This window comes from Lichenostomus cassidix, chromosome 11 (assembly GCF_008360975.1).
Source record: "Lichenostomus cassidix isolate B80296 chromosome 11, HeHo_3.0, whole genome shotgun sequence".
NCBI lineage: Eukaryota > Metazoa > Chordata > Aves > Passeriformes > Meliphagidae > Lichenostomus > Lichenostomus cassidix.
In genome coordinates, this window is record NC_139492.1 from 19,363,646 (window position 1) to 19,383,905 (window position 20,260).

Genomic DNA, 20,260 nt, shown 5'->3' on the forward strand with positions numbered 1-20,260 from the left:
GCGCCTCCCGCCCGGAACCCCAGCGCAGCCACAAAAACAACCGCCCACGGACCGCTTTTACTGAACAGTTTATTCTGGTTTAAAATAAAAAAAAAAAACAAACAGGAAGCCTGGTCGGGCGGGGTGGGGCGGGGCCACCGAGGGTTTGCCCCTACCCGGGGCTCCCGGCCCGGGTATTTACAGCTGGAACACCTCAGACAGTAAAGAGTTATTGCAACAGGACAGCACTTGCCTCTACGGTCAAAAATCTCAATAGGTGTTCAGAATCATGACTTGTGGATCCCAAAAGGCAGTTGTTAAACATGCAAAAACATTACTAAACAATATTATCTAACTTCTACAGCTGTCAAATACTTGACCTGAATAAAGAAACCAATTACAAAATACTTCCTTGTAGTGCTATACAAAAGTTATAAAATTAAGATTCTATCAACCACTTTTAAATATTCCAATTTTTCAACAGTGCAGTTTTCCACATCTTTATCACCACTGAACATTTTGAAGTAAAAAAAAAAAAAAATCAGCAAATTAGATCAAAGTTATGTAATCTTTGGATCCCTTTATTCCTGTGGCCTTCATATACATACACAGACACAAATGACCTTCTATTTCAGCATATCAGAAAGTTGCAACTAGTCATCCAGAATTGGCAAAAAGTCCATACTGTCATTTGTGACTTCGCAGTCTTAGAACCAGAGTCTCAATGTCTCCAAGCTACGGTCTATCAAAATGCAAACAACTTCAAACACTAAGAATTCTTTAAATTGCTCATGTCTACAGGTATTACAACAAAGTTAACGTTTCAAGAATTGACAGATGGAGACAGACTTTCATCCCAGGCATTCCAGGAGAATCACTAACTCATGTGCCTGGCCCATTATTAAAAAAAGTTAATATTTCTCACTAAGTAAAATTAATTGCAAATCTTGACATACGAAAATTCTTTTTCTCCTTTTTTTTGAAAATATCTCCTTAACTTGGTCAAATCCTGTGATATGCCAGAAACTACAAAATCAAATTCTTGCAAGAGCAGTGAAGCGTGTATCCAGTTTTGTGTAATGGAAGAACATTTTCAAAACTTCATTATAGTCCAAATATAAAATCAAACATTTAAGCCCGAAAAGCTGCTAAAGAAAAAAAAACCAACTAATTCAGTGTTCTTCAGCATATCAACTTCTGCAATAACAGTATGTTTACCGACTTAAAAATGTTTATTCTTTAAAAAATTAGTTGCTTTTTATACAGCTATACAAAGTTTGTAATGTTTCTTTGGCAATGGGATATAATGGAATTTTACAACTATATAAAAACTTTCCTTTGCCTAAGAAACAGTATTTACTGTGTGTACATATCTGACTGACAAAGCAAGTTTTCTACTATCCAGCACCCTAGTTGATACAAGAACAACTACCTCAAAAGGGATTTTACAGGATTTCCAAAAAACAACCTTCGGTGGGTCAAAACACTCACAGTATCGACGGCCTTCTGCATACAATTGTCCTTACAACTTGAAGCAATTATCAAATACAGTTTAGTAATAAGAAAAACCCTTTCAGTGATGAAAAAATACTTAAACTCCATCGAAGTACTGCTTATAATTAACTATACATAAGAAATTACTTATCCTTCTGTCTCAAATATATTTAATGCTCACTGTTTTCAAAGATGGCCATTTCTCAAAAGTAACTGCATTACACCCCTTTGAAATTAAATAGTTAAATCCCAGTGCTGGTGACAAGTATACAGCAAATTAACTTCATTCTCTGCAGAGATCAAAACTAATTCTCTGATTCAAGAAGATCTAGATGTTCACCTGGCTTCAGCTTTCTTGTAGACTACGCAGCAACTTTGTTGTCTTTCTAGAGGGAACAAAAGTACAATGTTAAAATTCATTTTGCAAAACAAAGCTCACAGATTAATCTGGGCAACAGCCCTTGGAGCAATTGTGCTGCGCTGGCTATTCCCCATCTCCTGCAGCAGAAAGGAGACCTCCTAATGTGATCAGGTTGGCATCTGGTCAAACCCCCTCAGTCTGGCAGCAGCAGAGTGGAGCAGCTCATCACTCTGACTACAAGCACAGCACAAATCCTCAGCCCTTGCACCACCTCCTACTCATCTGGAAGGCAGCAAAACTCTTGTTCAGAAATTCAAATTGCTAATCTTCAATCCCTCATTTCCATTTATGTTCGGCTACCAAAAGTTTCTTTAAATCACAGGACTAACAGTTGCAAACTAATCAAGAACAGCTAAGGGATCTGTCTCTCACAACAGAGAGAAATCTGCTGTGATTAAACCTCCCATTTTTTTTAAGAAATTAAAACTTCTATCAGAAATCAGAGATGTTTGTCTGCAGAACTCTAATTGCTCATGCAGTAAACTACCAGAAGCTCTGTCCCAGTTAGACCTCTAAAAGCCTAGGCTACCTGAACCAATCTGGATAGTTTTGTTACTGATTCTAACCAGTACACCAGTCTACAGGCTTTGTGCTAACTCATCCACAAAGAATTCAAAAGTTTGCTGCACAATGGAAGCAAGTTAAATTATTCCCTCTCATTCTTTATATTTTACAATATTGCTTAGAAAAATGCTTGCAATTTACATTTCTAACACTTGCATTCAACCTGTAGTAACTTTTTTCCCCTCTTTTTCCGTTTCCTCCCTAATACCAGCTATCAAATAGTTACTTGGAGCATATGAAGAAAGGCAACCTTTATTTTTGGTTGCTGTTGATAGTAAAATTATGCTAAGTAACCAAAATTTCAGCATTAATGGACTTCCAATAAAGTAGCTCAGAGTCGCTGCAAAATCGTATTCCAAAAGTTCTAGTTCAACATCAAATCTAAGAGCAGCAGATTTTTATCCGCTCCTTTCCAAGAACAGCGGATGGGGTCACAGTAACATGAAGTACACTTTACCCTATATTCAAAGTCAGCAAACTCCCTGCCTCCACGGCCTCCTCTGAATCCACCGCGGAAGCCGCGGGGGGCGGTGAAGCCTCCTCTGGCGCCCCCTCGGCCTCTGCCCCCTCGGAAGCCCATGACGCCCCTGCCCCTGTAGCCGCCGCGGCCGCGGTTGGGGCGCAGGGGGATGCCAAAGGTCTCGGCGTTCAACCGCCGCTCTTCAGCCCAGGTGGGTCGTCGCTCCCTGCCACACAGAACAAACGTGGACTGCTGTGAAACACTTGGGAAGGAAGGGAGAGGCGGCCAGAGAGCCCATGAGATGAAAAATGGTACATTAACCACACTGTAAATCTCCATATTATCCCTTCTACAAGAACCTAGGTGTCTGCCACAGTTCACTGCAATAGTCAGGAAGGAACATGTAATGGAGTCATTAATTAGATATTAATTATGCTCTAGGAGTTTCCCATATCGAAAAGCACGCTCTATCCTCTGCACACAGCATCATTTAAAGCAAGAAACAGTTTACAGTTACAGATGTTATCTGGCTGTGAGTACAACAAACCACTCCCCTCCCCGTCCTGCAAGTCAAAATAGGTCAGCAATCCTCATCATCGTGTCTAATAAAAAGGGAGCAGCAAAAGATAAGCTTTAATTTTTCTGAAATGCTATCTGCCCATTGTAACAACACTATTGACCGAGACAGTTATGTAATTTGCTTAGAAACCATTACCAAAGAAAGGTCATAATTGATTTAACTAAAGTGTTAATTTAGGAGCAAAGCAAAACAAACTAAAAAATCCCCACTTTAGTAAATCTGGATATTGGCCTGTGCATTAAGTTTTAAAAGCATGGCTCTAAACCATCTTAAAACATCTTCCTATGAACATATTGCACCTGCCCACAAAGAAGTTTTGTGCTTTGTATTCTTGTTTTATTTTTGCCTGCTACATGTGGAAATAAGCTCTAATCACCTTTGATTCAGAGTTGATTGTAATGAGTAGCACTGACAGTACATCTTATGATATAAACATGCATTAAGCAGACTAACAAGCTTCTCTTTGCAGGCCATACCTATTGTCATCACAGGAAATGTTATCAAAGAAGGATTTGGTTTTGTCATAGTAGCAGTTGGGTCCAAGTGGATCTTCCTCATCGGCATTCCCTTCACTATTTTGGGTATCAACACCTGAGTCACCTTTGTCTTCTCCATTTACAGGCTTCTCTGGTTTCTCAAGTTTATCTTCTGCAAAGATAAAAAGTAAACAGAAGCCTGAAAAAACTAGCACCATTAACTTCTTCTCAGTCAGAGAGAAACTATACTGAACACTCAAAAATACAAAACCCCCTCCATAATTTAATATGGAAGTCAAATAATTTGACAGAAATTAGGATGTTCTGCTGCTGCTGTCTGGAGCTTTCATGTCCTCTATGCTTCCTGTGGGTTTAGTTAACAAAAAACCCCGTAGCAGAACGATTTGATAGCCTTCTATTTTCTCCCCTCTCAGCTACTTCTTTCCTGGGCTTAAGAGCCTCATTCAGTCAATCCTCCTAAAAGCCACCCAATGGTTTTGTTCATCACGTTGCCCTTCTCTTTTGTCTTCCGGCTTTGCTGTTATCTCCTCTGAGATGCAGGGCCAGCATTCTGACTTTGTGATGTGTACCTTTCCTAATAATGTTTCAAGTTCAACTTACTGTTTTGACTGGTACTGAAAACACTGATGGTTCAACAAAACCAGTTATTACCATCTTCAAATCTCATTCCTACTACTCTCTTCAAATACCATTCCTAAATGTTTACAGCTTATATCTCATTATGCTGTGCATAAACTTCAAATAACCAATTCAACCTTCCCTGACCAAACACAAGAATTACCACTCACAATCATTTCTATAGCAATTTATAGTTAGCTTGCCGTTTTCTCTTTATTATTCTGATAAAAAACAATATGAACAGCAAACCACCAACTCATTGAAAAATGATCCAGAAAAACAGGCAAGCACCACAGGCCAGATCTTATGGGACTCAACTGATGCTTTTACTGTATGCTGAAATCTGACCATTTATTTCTACCTTTTGTTTCTCAGCTTTTAGCCAATCATTCACTGAAATAGGGAACGCACTATATTAACCTGCAACAATTTTGTCCGAAAATAGTAGCAGCAGTGTAACAAACAGGTGGCTGGTCACAAGAGAATGAGGTAATCAAAACAGAAGCCTGCTAGAAAAAAGCGCTGGCAGCATGGTTTCTAACGACTCCTGTGTTCCTCTGGAAAACGATAAAAGCAAGGAAATGCTTCAAACTTTCGAACAAACTCTCCTGCATACTACAGTGAAGTTCTGATCCCAAACTCCTGGTTTTTTGTTTGCTTTTGGTCTATAATTGACATTATAATTTTGGTCTAATAACTGAAAACCTGAAACATGGGTTTTCTTTTATTGCATCCTTTCCAGAACTTCAAAGTAACAAACACTATTGGGACTTCTGGTCAAGTAATCTGCATTTTTAACAGAGACTTGTTAGAACTTGACATATGATATTTGCCAGTTAAAACTCAAAACATTGGTCCAAGTATTTAATTAATATATGATCCCAGTTACTTATTAATTGGTTTTTAAATTTGCTTTTTAATGACTGCAAACAAGACTTAATACTATATGCCTTTTGAGAGTTGTTCTCCAAAGTAGGATCAAAACAGCAAGACACAGTTTTTCCATGCTCAAATCTAAAGCAAAAATTGGTTTACCTTTTAATTTAAGTTTATTATGAAATTCTCTATCAATTTCCTCCTTGTTGAATTGTGCATTTGCACTTTCAAAGTCAAAGTCCTTCTCAAACTTCATTGGACCATCCCTCCTAATACCAAATCTTCCTCGGCCCCCTCTGTGACCTCCACGGCCTCTCCGTGCTGCAGGTGCACCTGGAACTGAAAAGAGGAAAATTCTGTCTGGTTTTGCTTTGTGGATTGGATTTTTTCTGAGGGTGGTGGAGGGTGTTTGGTCTTTGGTTTGCTTTCTGATTCCTGGGGTAACAGGTTGGGACTTCGGAAGTGCAGGAAGAAGATGCATGTTGTTTAAAGTCCCATCAGAGCAGCTTGTAATTTGTAAATTCAGGTACAATAATGACGGCAGTGACACAGAAAACATTAACAGTTCTGAATTTGGGTGTTAAAAGACTCTCTAGAAGTCATTAAAAGCTTTTGGAAGAAGTGTTAAAATATTAGTGGCTTTTCAGTCAAATATTTTTCTGGAAAGGTTTTTGTTTCATGCTATTATGTTTATGTATCCCTGAATATTCCTTGATTTACATTTTTATTTAAATCGATTGCTTAGTATAAAGCAACAAGAAGAGATCTTCTGTTTAATGTCGATTTCATTTGCTTATATTCTTCTGGCTCAATGCAAAGTTGTTACCCTCTAGAAGCAAAATGGGAAAGAATTTATGTATTTTAGCAAATTTTTAAAAAACTGTATTGGTCTGAAAGCAACGATAGCTATTTCTCAAAACAAGATTTACCAATTTGTCGTTTGTTTTCATTTCTGAGTTCATTTTCTGATCTTGAAACCTTGTGTGCTTCAGCTAAAGTTGGAAATAAAAACATTATTTGTTTATCCAATTAGGTATTTTTGATCATACTTTCCTATATATAGTTCAGATTTTAAAAAAAATCTTAACCTATAAATGTAAACCACATACTTAAATCATAAAAGAAAAAAAATGTAATTTAGAATATATGCTTAAATTTAAGAATAAATATGAGTCTAATCTAGGTCTCTCTTGGCCAGCCTAGCAGTAATAGACAGCAGCAAAATTCCTATGTATTAACCCTAAAAAGAGTACTTTGTATGTGTATGGAAGGAAATAAGCTGTACGAAAATTATCCAAACCTACCTCGTCTATGCTCTTGGCTCTCTAAGGATTTTTGGCTTGCAGACACCAAAGGTCTGGTTGGTACAGGACTCCTCCTCCCAACTGGTGCTGGAGTGGGCAGGTGGGCTGAAGCTGTTTGTACAGCTTGTTCCATGGTGGGGCTCCTTCTCAAATGGTCCATCTGAGGGCTTGAACGACCTGGGGAAAAAAATAAAACAAAACCAAAGCCCAAAGGGTTATTTCTCATATACAAAAGTGAATTACTGGTCTCAACCAATCTAGACTGACAGGTTTATCTGCCTTAGCAGTCAAGACAGCTGTGTTAAAAAAAAATAATTCTGCACTATCAGATCCACTAATTCAGAATGAAGGATATTTAGCAATACCCCTTCCCTCAGTCTAAAAAACAAGATGAATAGATGGGTAGGACAGCTAATCCCTACCAAGCCATTAATGATGTGCATTTAGCTGCGGAATGAAATTTTTGCATTGACTGGAGGTAAAAATGCTCCTTCTGCCTCCCTGGGATGCCAAGCAGGAAGAGGCTGCTCCCAAAGGCAGTTGTGACACTGTTGAGGCACTGCTGGAGGATCCCTGCCCATGCAGGGAACAGCCGTGGCTGGGGCCAGCCTCACTGCAGGGACAGGGCTGTGGAAGCTGCTCCACACAGCACTGCTCACACAGGGCCATGTGCAGCACGAGTGGCTGAAGGCAAAACCACATCCAGAACAGAGCCACTGATCCAGCCAGACAAGTCTACGACATCAAACAGGTAAATCTACTCAGAAATTAGAATAAGACTCAAGTCCAAGTGAAAGAACAGGGTTCTATCCCATAACAAAACTAACAAAAGAAAAACTCAAAATAAACCAAAACCACAAAACCCCACAAAGGAAACAAAAGAAAAAAACGTAAACATATCATCCTTGCTATCTATATGGATGAAAAGTATTTTTAAAAGCAAAAACACAGAGAAAAAATGTGTTGTGGCAGAATGTACATTCATCTGGAGCATACATCATACATATCCCGTGCATGTCCATGGATCATACAGGTTTTAACTACAGAAAAGCAAACTACTATTTCAGTAGAGAAATGCTCAGCATACCTCTCCCCCCTTCAGTTAATCCAACAAAGTAGAACTTATTTTTGGCAACCCACTCAACTAGTCCTAGAAACACTCCTAGTGGGTATACAAATCTCAACTGGAATTTAGGAAGAAAATCTGTTTGCTTTAATTGTTTTGCCTTTTGACATGACCACATAATTTAAAAATAGCATTAGGAATATATCTCAGCACACACTTTTACTCACAGCAATGAAGACTGGAAGAGCAAGAGCAGGAAATAAAGGGGTTTGGGATTCTAAAGAACAATGTTAACATTTGCATGAAGGTTGAGGGTGAAGGTGCTCAATGTCTAATTTCCTTATTCTTTGCCACCTAAATACGACCCAGAATCTCCTTTTTTCCAATATTGCAACTATCCATACAGTTCCTGTTACTATTAAGCTGACTTGAAAGTCGTGTCACCAGCTCTGCAGGAAAGCAGGTCTGCTGTTCATATCATCTATATACCTATACATGAACAAAAAAACTACAGCTAGCAATAAAGACTTTAAAATTGTAAATTGAAGGACTTCACATTTCAGTCAGCATGAAGCATCTTGAGCTCTGTCATCAATAAAACTGATTTTATTGGAATCAATACTGAATTTCCACATGCACCTATCTGCTAACATTATTTCACTTAAGTCCTACTTCTCAGCAGAGTTGCTTTAAGGGTAACAACAAATGTGTTACTACCTAAAGCACTCCAAGATGTAGAGAAAACACATTTAAAGAGCAAATACAAAGCCTCTCAGTATTTCCTGGATTTAATACCAGCTGTTTTCATGAGAGAATTCAGCTGGTTGGCTGGCATTTCTGGCAACCACCAAAGTCACAGGAACACAACTAGTAAAAAAATAATCAAAGTTACTAAAAAAAGTTTTACCTTGAGACATCTGTGTTTTTAGTGATCTTGCATCTGTTGTAAACGCAGAACCAACTGCAGTGCTTTGGGACATGCTAGCACTGGCTGAAGAGTCTGTTCCAAAAGATGTTAAAGAACCTCCTGCTTTGAAAGAAATAATATCGTTGTAAACTCTCGTTTAGACTTTTTTTAATTAGCACTAAATGATTAGTGAAGCCATATTAGGTAGTTAAGTCTGCTCTTCCCATACACTTCTAGTTTAACATATGTATGTGCAGTAGGTTGTTAAGACTAATATCTTGATTTTTTAATCTAAAATAAGAACTAAAAGAGCACTTCTAACTTCAGTATCACAAACATTAACAAAACATAGTCGTCTTATGGAGCCATACATGCCATTGGTACATATTTCCACTTAAGATCCTTTCAGCAAAAATATGACTGCCACATCTTATCAATTGATACCAAATTATGGCCAATTTTACAGCCTTCCTTTTGCATGGCTAACATTTTCAGTACCAGGAGTAACACTGCTGCCGTAATTTACAAGACTGTAAGCTCCTGTGTGAAAAAACTGAACTTCTTCCTCCATGAGAGTGAAATAAACTCTCAGGGAGGAAGCAAAGTTGGTTGGTCAGTCTCAGAGAATGTGCAGTACAAAGGAGCAACTACCCCATGCAGCTCACAAATACTTCAAGCACGTATTTCCCACCTAGCCAACACCTCACAAACAGCTGGAGGACTGTGCTGGCACATGCTTGCTGAATAATCAAAATCCTTAGTTAAGGCACACAGCACCTGGTCAATCCGACAGCACAACTATGGGGCTTCTCTGGAGAGGCTGCCTCTAGCACTTGTGAAATACAATGAACACATGATGAATGCAATGAATGCACACAAAATAGAATAAAGAGAATGAATTCCTGAATACAGGAACCCTTCCTCACTCATCCCTCTGAGATAAGTGTTTAGTCCTGAATCACAATTATTTTGATTTGAGATGCAAAGACTATGAAAAACTCTCTACTTTTGACCCAAACTGCAGGACTGCTAGAGATTGAAGACTTTGAATCTGCCTTAGGATAAAATACTGATGAAATTCTAAGCAGTCATTACTGTCTGTGCACACATGCACAGCTTCACTCACAGGAAAGCACCAACTAATCAAAGTGAACCTACCAACTCCAACAGCGCCAAACTGCTGCCCCACCAGTGGGCTCGGGCTGAACTGACTGTATGCAGGCATCCTGCCAAAGGGACCATAGGACCCCACAGACTGGAATGAAGATGAACTTGAAGATCCTAGTGAAGACTAAAGATAAAACACACAATACACTAGCAAAAATTCATATTTATACAAAAATTAGGAAATAGTTCTGTAAGGCAAGAAATGTAGAAACTCTAAAATAACATATTCACAAGTATGTAAAGCTTAGAAAGTACTTTTACCCTTCCACCATCACAGACCTGTGGAAACAGTACCATAAAATTTTGCAATCTTTTCCCTATAACCTCAAACACTGGACTCTCTGGAAAGCGTCTCACATTTTTCCTTGAAATTCCAAACCCCACAGGTACAATAAGACACCCAAACATACTGGAGGAGCCTGGGGTGATCACTATTATTGGGGTCCACAGTAATGCAACTTCAGCACTCTCGACTACAACTGACAGAAGGAGTTGCACAAAATTTAATAAAAGCCCTTAAGGGGATTGCAAGGGCACCTCATAAGGAAGTATCAATGACTTTATCCAACAGAATAGATAAAGCATTAGAATCATATTACACGGAATTATCAATCTCCATTTGAAGCAAGAGTTTTCTGACTGCTATCAGGGATGGTTTAAAGATACCCCATAAGCACAATCAAAGAGCCAACAAATTTCTGAGAAAATTCTGTCAGTCCATTTGCTATGAAGTGACAGACTAACTAAATCTGAAGGCTTCAAGTTTTAAGTTTACCTTTCAGAAATCAAGTATTTGCTTTTCAAATAACTGCCTTATAGTATGAAGCCTGTTTAAAAACACATAGCTAGATGAAACACTCTAAAGTCAGAGCAAGCAAAAAAAGTTGAACATTGAAACAAAAATAAAACAAACAAACAAAAAGCACTAATGATTTGGAGATATTTCAACATCTATTCCATTTGATTTATACCAAATCCAAGAACCATGCGTCCTCCTAAGCAAAGTCTCTTTCAAAAGAGACATCAAGACCTACAAAACGTCATTAGTTGTTTTTGAAAAAACAGCAGCTTTGGTATGTAGTGCACTGTGGTAGAGTTAGATTTCAACCTTCATTTTCCCAGTTAAAGACCATGAAAGGGGAAAACCCCTTCACACTGGGTTGTGAACTTTACAGTAACAAACATTTTAACTTTTAAACACTCAGCTAGACAGCACTTAAGCTAGCAGGTTACCTCTTCAGCAACAATTATTTAAAACTCTGTTCTGACTTACCTGAACAATAGCAGGATCCTGTGGCAAGGAGCACTGAGGTTTTGGTGGCTCACAGACAGTCAGGTCTTTAATGTCACTGCCACGGAATATAATATACTCAAAGACTTCATCGCGAGGTGGGATGGGTCTATCCGTTGGTCTGTCTTCTGTACCAAAGGAGCGAACTGCAAAATTGGGAAGGGAGAAAGAGAATAAAAACATCCCACATTCAACAAAAGGCTTGCAAATATACTGCAGAGACCACCAGCTTTTACAAAAATAAAATTTAAGTGAGAAAAAAATCCTTATTAAATAGGCATCATATTCTTTATCATTATCAACTCCCCTCAGACATACACATGTAATTTTATTTTAAAAATCTGAGTTAAAAACCAAGCAGAAAGACTGAGACAACACTTACACTATCGATTATATGTTGCATATTTCAACTATTTTGTAAGGGTAAGGGTAAGCAGCAAGGCTTTTTTTTTTTGGCTGGTAAGTCAGTCCTATGAATTAAGGAATACATGAGTTCACATACTTCATATTCTGCACTTGCAAAACAGGAAAAAAAATGCTAATACTACTAAAAACTAGAATATTAAAAATTCTCAAATGTGAAGTATTTCTCAACAGATTCAAATTTAATAAAACATGAGGAATTCTGTGGTATGTATATACAATTTTCCCTAAGCAAAATGCATTCTTCTTACTGGTCGTAAGGTTCATATGATGTCATATGATCTGTCAAATTAAGCAAACTCACTGGAGCATATCTTCCTGGTGTGCAGCATACCCAAACATTAAATTACTTGTATGAATTCCAACAGCTTTCTGACTGCACAGTAATGAAGCTTATCAAGCTCTTCCTTTTGCACTACATATAATCACTACCACTGCACATGGATACCATCACTTGCTGTCACTGTCCTCTCAGAAACTTTTCCCCACCTTAGGAATGCCAACCCTGGGTGAGTATCAAGTGAAACAAACAAATAACTGAAGAAGAGATTTGTCTCCAAGAGCTAGTTTTGTGAGCACAAACTAAACAATGAATTGAAACCAGAGAGGAAAAAAAAAAAAACCAAACCCCCAAAATCATGACAGTCACGTTCAATCACAATCTCATCAACTTGTAGCAGCTTCAACAATCCCTCGTAACTGTTTTTGCTCCAGCCTTTTTAGAAAGTGTTTGCTTTGCAAGGTACAGGTTATGCTGAGAAAAATCTGTATTTTGCTTTAATTTACCAGAATTAGATTTCCCTCCATTTTCAGATGCATCAACATTTTGGAGACATCATTAGGCACTTATTTGCAGCCATAGAATCATTAGTCAAGAAAAGCAGTTTCCTGTAGAGATGGATAAAGTGATACTGAGTCACTTCTCAGGCTGCACCAGCCATCTTCCATCAGTGTTGTTTCTTGTAATACTGCATAAACAGAGCTTAACAGTCAGGTATTAAAATCTTTCTAAGAAGCATAATTCAGGGGTAAAGAGATCATGTCCACACTACAAAAGAAAATAACATTAAGTGGTTACAATTATTTTGTTCATGTATCATCTACCCAGCTGACTTTCCTTAACTTTACTGTTTCTGTGCATCTGAAAGTCTGCTCTGAATGGTACTACAAAATGTGAGCAATGTAAAAAGGCGCACACTGTTTAGTTAATGTCAATCCTTGTTCGAAGAGGAATCTGTCCTCTCTTCCTCTACAGAAAAAGGTGTCTGAAGTTTAAGAGTTTGCAGAAATTAACTCAAAGTAATGCACAGCAGCTTAGTAACAGTATCAATTTGTGATGTGCATTCCTGTAATTTGTTCCATTGCTTTTTATTCACCAGACTTTTCTATTATACTATCTTGATCATGGATCAACCCTCACTTTCTGGCCATCTTATACTCTATTTATCAGATAACTAATAAATTATCTTGCACTTTCATTCCATCATTTGACCTGCTGTCTTGGTAAGTAAAACCAAAGTTGATTTTCTACTGCTTCTTTCTGCCCCACACTGAAATGGTTTCTCTAGTAGCCATTTTGTCTACAAAGATGCACAGAAATGGCCAGAGTGTGATCAGTAAGTTACCAAAGGATTTTACTTTCTAGCTAAACTGAAGAAACTACTCTGTAGCAACACCACAGAAAAAGGGTAGTAAGTTAGAGGGTTGCATCTTTCCTTTACATGGAAATAAAAATCTGATAAACTATGGAGGAAACATGCTTTGAAAGTATTTCTCTTAAGTCAGAGCTACACTGCACAGGTAAGTATTTTAATATTAACACTAATGTCCCATTACACATACAGGAACAGGATTAACACCTGGCAATCATCTTCCTCCATTCTAAACCAATTAAAAAAAAAAAAGGTGAACCACCAGACTTTCATCTACTGACACACTGAAAGCAAGGTAAAAGGATTTCAGTGTATGCCAAAAACAATGCCTTTCTCCACACCATAAAATTACCATAACATCAAAAGGAAGTATTTTCAATTCCAAAATTTAGAATTCACCTTTAAGAGATTCAGCTGTCTATACAGCTAGCCCAAGACACTGATATGGTCGACAATGGTTTAGCAATAAAACACATCAAGAATTGCTACTGAAAGTTTGACTCTTTTCCATTACTTCTCCCCCGCCCCAAATCAAACTGGTTTTATCACAACCTTCTGCAAAATATAAACACAATTTTATCCAATGAAGATTATTTGCTCTGCTGGAGAGGGGTAAGCAAACTCCCCTGACTTGCAGTTCAGACTTGTCCTCTTGCCACAAGCAACCCAAATAACCACTCCAAGTGCAACTTCCTTTTAAAGCAGGAACCAGAACTGCATGTGCAGTGATGCAAGAAAGGGCTACTTAATGCTTTTATAGTGTCCACTCCAGTCAGTTCCTTCAGAGTAATGCAAGATAAGGAGCTGAAAGTTACTTTTTGTATTTTGCAAAGGCATATCTATCTTTACAGTTTCTGCTTTCCTCACTTAGATTAGGATTTAACACAATCAGAGCTCATTAAAGTAAGAAGTCTAGTTTTAGAAGTAGCCAGTACAACAGATTTTAGAACTAAACAGCTTTTACCATGGGTTTTCATAATCAGAAATACCAAGTTGCCGGAGTATCAAAAGCAACAAGGTATTAGAGCAGCAGCAAGCTTAGAGCTCCATCCAGCTCTGTCTCTTGGGGAATTTGCTCAGACTACCTCCTTCCTCCAGAACAAGGTGCCACGGTTCTTACATAGCAAATTACTGAAGAGTGAGAGATGAAAATAAGCACGTGAAAGACAATACAATCTTACAACTGGGGTAAATCTAGTTAATCTTACCTTGCTGATTTCAGGACTGGTCTTTTCTTTTGTTTTTGAAAGAGCTAAACTGGCTTAAGGACTTGCAAACAAAAAGACAAGCAGTAGATGTCAAGAGCAAACATTGTTTTTTTATCAGTACAAATACACACAATTAAGTAGCTAGATAGAACTAATTCTGTTGAGCCTATTCATATATGTACTTGCGCCCAAGTAGTTCCACCAATTTCACATTAAAGTGCTGTGAGCAAACTTTTGTACAGATTTTGACTGTGATGTTATTACTATATCACATTTTAATGTATATTACCATATTATACTACTGTAGCATTCAATGGCAACATTGCAACCCTCCCTGTCAGGTAACAGATGATTGCTTGTTGATTAACACTGGGAATTTAAGCCAGAATGTTAATCAGAAGTGAAGCTATTTACTCTGCCAGCAAGAGGACTCTGTTCCCCTACAACATGAATTACTGCAAACAGGTAGTTCTGTCTGTATGCACAACACTGACACAGTCTCCTCACTCCCTGAGGGGAAAACGTACACAGAAACCAGCTCCTCCCTACTCTTAAGGCACTCAGGAGGAACACGATGACTAAAATGAGACCACCACAAGTGAACAAGTAATTTCAATTGCCACCTCTCCCCAAACATCACAACCTTTTCACTGTAAACATGTTTTGATACCTGCACACCACACCGAGCTCATGCCGGTCTTATTTCTCCAAAACAATTAATTCAGCCTGCACTCCCTTACTCACAGGGATGGTGAGTTTGAAGGGAGATGGATGAGGGCAATAGCCAGGAGTGGACTTTGACAAGAGGAATTTTTCTGCTGTGACATACTATGCACAAGTTTGGTTTGGCACACATGCCCTAAATCTCAAGACATACAGGGAGCATGTTACTTAGCTGACTAAAAAATACATTCACAAAAACTTGATGAAAATTTAACCATTCCCTCTCCTGCTCCCATCCCAAATAAACTCAAGTCTTCACAAAACTTTAACTGTCCTCTGTCTACATTTCTGAGTCTTTGATCTGCAACTAATGTTCTGTAAAAGTCTAAAAGGGAAGTTTTCCTTTTGATGCGTCATTATACCATGGACAACGCTATCACAGATGGTTGAAAATGCCAGAAGTTTAACTACTTCTTAAAATTACCAGAAGCTGCTTCATTAATATCTATCAATCATAATGGTTCCAAATGCAACTCTCAATGGTCCAAGAGTTGCTAAGTGATAACTGATGCATTACACCAGAGACAACATAAAATTTTGTTGTATGCTCACATACCTAAGGACTCCCTGCTGTTGAAGGAACAAAGCTTTTTCTGACCCAACATGGTTATTCTTACACAGCTTATCTGCATTAAAAATAACCCTCTCTAAACCGGTGCCTTGAAATAGAAAAGCATTATGTATTACTAATATGTACAATCACTTCTTTTTAATGCCACAACATTTAAGATCAAGCACTGTGATTATTCTGTAACTGCCCAGGTACGGCAGCAATCATCTTCCAGCACGAAAACTAACCATGGCTCGCAAACTACTCTTAAATTGCTTGGGCTTAATGATGTTTTTAAAATTGTTAATGGATTTTTAAAAAGTAAGTATTGCTTAGAACCATGATCTAGAAGGACATTTCAAGTTAATTTAACTTGAGGTTTGACAATAGGATGAGTGGTTTTTGGTCTCTGAAAAGCTGTCAATCCAAAGAAAACATACGAACCAATGATATTTAAGAATCTCAAATGCTTGCTTAGTGTCTGGAATCCACTATGAATGGGTGTTTTCCCTGTTACTTAAATAACTACACACTCAAATAGTTTGTGAAACAATGCATCATTTTCCATATCAGACTCCAGCTTAAGGTAAAAATGTTATGCTCAATATTTAACAGTTCCTATCTTTCTCTAACTCATGAGACAGAAGCCACAAGTTTTGCTTAGTGAAAAGATCACAACGTTGTGAACAAAACGCTGATCAGAGAGCTAGAAAATATTGCCTTCAGTAAGGGAGGACGACAGTCTGTGCTGGCAACCCAAAAATCTTATTTCTGTCTGAAACCCCAGACAATCTAAGACAAATGAAGGCATTCCATGAATATAACTCCATGAGATTAATCTCTTGACTTTGGTTTAGCCCACACAAATCCTACTGCTGAGCAGACCCGCAGTTATTCAAGAACAGACTCTACCAGTACTTTTGCACTTTATGTCACCATTTCAGTGACTTCAGTTAGAATATGAATAATGATTAGCTGCCCTGCACTCAATTCAGGGAACAGACATATCACACAGTCTACACAGCTGAGCAACTGAAAGCACCAAGTCCCTCGGCATGGCACTACTACATCAGTCTAATTTTGGACACGACTATCACAAAATCCTCAAAGAAAGGATACTTTTCTATATGCTTTTTTGTCTCTTTCTGACAGAAAATTTGACATTTCTGGTCAAGATTCACACTAAACTGTTCTGGTTTGACTTCTGGACACAGCACAGGAAGAAAAGGTAACTATGACCTGATCAACACATTTACAGCTAGAGTACAAGTTCTGCATCTTTCACATACAGACCTGGCCAATAATTAAGCACACTCACCACCTTGCATATACACGGTCATATACATTCAATGGCCTAAGCCTTCAGAAACCTGAATACTCTCGAGTGGAGTATTCTATTCATCAGCACAGTGAACTGCTCTATAGTCTAATACGGCTGTTATCAGCTCCAGATTAATTTCAAGATTTTTGGTTCCATGTGGCCTAGAAATACTGGTTTATTCTCTTCTGAATCATAACACTGTATTACAAAACACAGATTCTTCAGCTAACTAAGCCAAGTTTTATTAAAGCAAATCCAATGGTTTAGATTTACATTTCTAATGAGAACTACGGGAAGAGAGTAGATTAGACTTGTAACTGTAGTTTGATCTGTCTTAAATATGTACACTTTGGCAGATATGCCATAACATGACTTAACCACTCTTGAGAAGTCATGCAAAATTGGCTTGGTCAGCACTAAATCAGTCTAATTTTGGACAAGACTATCACAAAATCCTCAAGGACAGGATTCCTTGTGCTTTTGCACAAACCTTAACAACTGGAATTTCTGAACATTTATTTTTAATCACAGTATCCAGTTTTTATTAATATAAACCAAAACCAGCTGTCCTTTCAAAGTAGAGAATGCGAGTCCAGCAAGGTAATTTAACCTAAAGTCAATTTCAGAAATAAGTAAAAATCACATAACGAAAGCAAACTGCCCCATAAATGAACTGTGTAAGCCTGGGACCAAACCCACTGTAAGGTGTTGCAAAGAGCCCATGTATCAGAATTTACAAAACAGAGTAATCTATCTCTTAACCAGTACTGGGGGGAGGAGGGGAGTGTTTGTGTGAAGGGAAGGCCTTAAAGTGACACAGCACACGAACAAGAATTGCCACAAAGGCCAGTGAAAGCAAACACACACACGGTATCCACCAGCACCCACGGCAGCTGTGCACAACAGCACGGACCGTCGTTAAGCCGTTCGTATCAGGAAGGAACCGAGCTTTGGAATCCCCTCTGCCCCAAATATTTCATTTACACAAAGAACAAGTTTTCCTCTTACCTAATGGCTGGATAAACTATCTGCTTTTACATATGAATTTAGATTACTTAGCAAGACTTCACAGATGCAAAAAGCGTAAAGCAAAATAATGCTGAGTTTTGCGGAATCTCTTACAAAGAGGTTATTAAAAGCTGACAATGTTTTACGTTGAGTGTAAATTATCATGCATGAGAAACACTTAAGTCCTTCGGATGCCCAGTTTCAAAGATTCTCTTTTTCCTCCAACTCTCTTCTCAGTAAACACGTCTAACTTTCTTATACATTCACGCAGAGCCCCCCCCCTCGACATACAGACGTTTAAAAATATAAAAATATGTATCTTCTGTCCAATAACATTCTCATAACATTTCGAACTACACTGTGCCATATACCTCCAAAATTTACCTCCAAAATTAACAGCTCGCGTTCAGCTTTTGTCGGTAATCCAGCACTCAGGATTCCCTTCAGACCCGAGCTGTCTGCCGTCCTAGGATGCGGAGCAATCCAGTCATACGCGGCCCTATATACCCTGTAGGTCGGGAATTCTTACGATGCAAAGAAAACCTCTTTCTAGCCTCCCTCTCCTACTCGCTTTTACGCACTGACTCTGGACCGCTTCCACCGCCACAGGCTTCATACTTGGGCTCTATTCGGAACTCCTCTGAGCAGCTCCCGGCTCGGTACCGCTCCTGGTTCCTTTCCGCTAGTGTCCCTCCCCGGAGCAGGCGAGACCGGGGGGAGCGGGACCTCGCAGTACTATTGCGCCGGCGCTCTCCCAGCCAGACCCCTCTCTCACTTCCACCTCCGCCGCAGCCGCCCCGCCGGGAGGACGGCGGGACGAGGCGGGCTCTGATCGAGCTCGGCCGGGCCCCCGCAGGCTGCAGGCCGCCCCCCGGGCCTCCTCAGCGCCCGGACAGCGCCGCGGCTCGAGGTCCTCGCTCGATCCCGTCCCGCGGCCCCGCTCCCCGAGCGCCGCCGGGCCCGCTCCTCCGGCCGGCCGCGTCCTTACCCTTGGCCAGCGCCACCGTGGAGTTCTCGGTGTCGATGGTGTACAGGATCCCCTCATAGCGGATCTCGGCCTTGGAGATGAGGCTGATCTTGCTCCCGATGTAGGGCGTCCCCCCGCTCATGGCGCTGCTCCTCGGTCAGGGACACCCCTTCTCCGATGCCGAGCGCTCCTCAAGCCGGGCAGGAGCAGCCAAGCAAGCCCGACCCTGAGTGGTAGTAGGTGCTTTCCTCCTGCCGCGCCGAGCCACCGCTCCCCGCGCAGCGGAGCCTTCAGCACAGCCCTCTGCGGAGCGCTCAACACAGCCCGCGCCCCGCGGCTCCCAACATGGCCGCCGCCTTCATCTTCCCTCACAGCACCTCCCCGCCCCCGTCCGGCCCGCCAGGTGCATGCTGGGAGGCGCGGCTGCTCTCGCGAGAGCTGCGGGCGAGCACGCTCGGGGCGGGGCGGGAAAGGCGCGGAGCGGCATCGGGCCCCGAGCGCGGCGGCGGGAGCGGAGCGCGGGCTTTGTTGGCTCGGCTCGGCTCGGCCCGGCTCGGCTCGGCTCGGCCCGGCTCGGCTCGGCCCGGCTCGGCTCGGCTCGGCTCGGCCCGGCTCGGCTCGGCTCGGCTCGGCTCGGCCCGGCTCGGCTCGGCCCGGCCCCGCTCGGCCCCGCCCGGCCCGGCTGCCCCCCGCGCTCCCCCGGGCTCGGCAGTCCCGGGTCGCCGCTCGGCAGCCCTGGCTCTGGCGCAGCCCGTGAGCTGTCACCGGGCAGGTGACAGCAGCTTTGGTGATTGGGGTTTTGGGGGTGCTTGTGGAATCCTGTCGCTGAACGGCAAGTCTCGGTGACCCACATAAGCAGTCGAGTACGTGCGGAGAACTGCGGGAGTGCGGGATGGTCACAGTGGTTCGTGTTTTAGGGAGATTCCCTTTTACTCCTCCTGCCAGCCAACACTTTTAGTACAAGTAGTTTGTGTTTACTTGTACTAAAAGGGTAAACACAAACACCTCATGATTTTGGGATTGCACTTGATTTGTGCCCCTTAAGTAAGAATCACGAATGAGGCTTCTGTTGGAGGCCACAGGTACAGTCTCAGGCACCCCTAGAAAATAACTAAGACCAACCTCTGGAAAGGGGACTTAGCTTTTGTTTCAGCAACTGGACCTTATCACGTTGCAAGTATTCA

At 40.6% G+C, this 20,260-nt stretch overlaps 1 protein-coding gene across 3 annotated transcripts; it reads right to left on the reverse strand.

Annotated features, from left to right (window-relative positions):
• Window positions 1-50: 50 nt before the first annotated feature.
• LSM14A (LSM14A mRNA processing body assembly factor) lies at window positions 51-19,470 on the reverse strand. 3 transcript variants are annotated; one of them, XM_085072061.1, is made up of 10 exons: window positions 19,098-19,470; window positions 11,207-11,370; window positions 9,925-10,057; window positions 8,767-8,886; window positions 6,794-6,970; window positions 6,419-6,481; window positions 5,649-5,828; window positions 3,975-4,146; window positions 2,916-3,144; window positions 51-1,859 (listed from the first exon to the last, which is right to left on the reverse strand). In XM_085072061.1, exons 1-10 carry the CDS (start codon window positions 19,216-19,218, stop codon window positions 1,836-1,838), a joined length of 1,383 nt encoding a protein of 460 aa, XP_084928187.1. In that variant the 5' UTR covers window positions 19,219-19,470; the 3' UTR covers window positions 51-1,835. The 3 variants fall into 3 exon arrangements, with proteins under 3 accessions (XP_084928187.1, XP_084928186.1, XP_084928188.1); XM_085072060.1 differs by having other exon boundaries at window positions 8,767-8,889; XM_085072062.1 differs by lacking the exon at window positions 6,419-6,481 and having other exon boundaries at window positions 8,767-8,889.
• Between the last annotated feature and the right edge of the window lie 790 nt (window positions 19,471-20,260).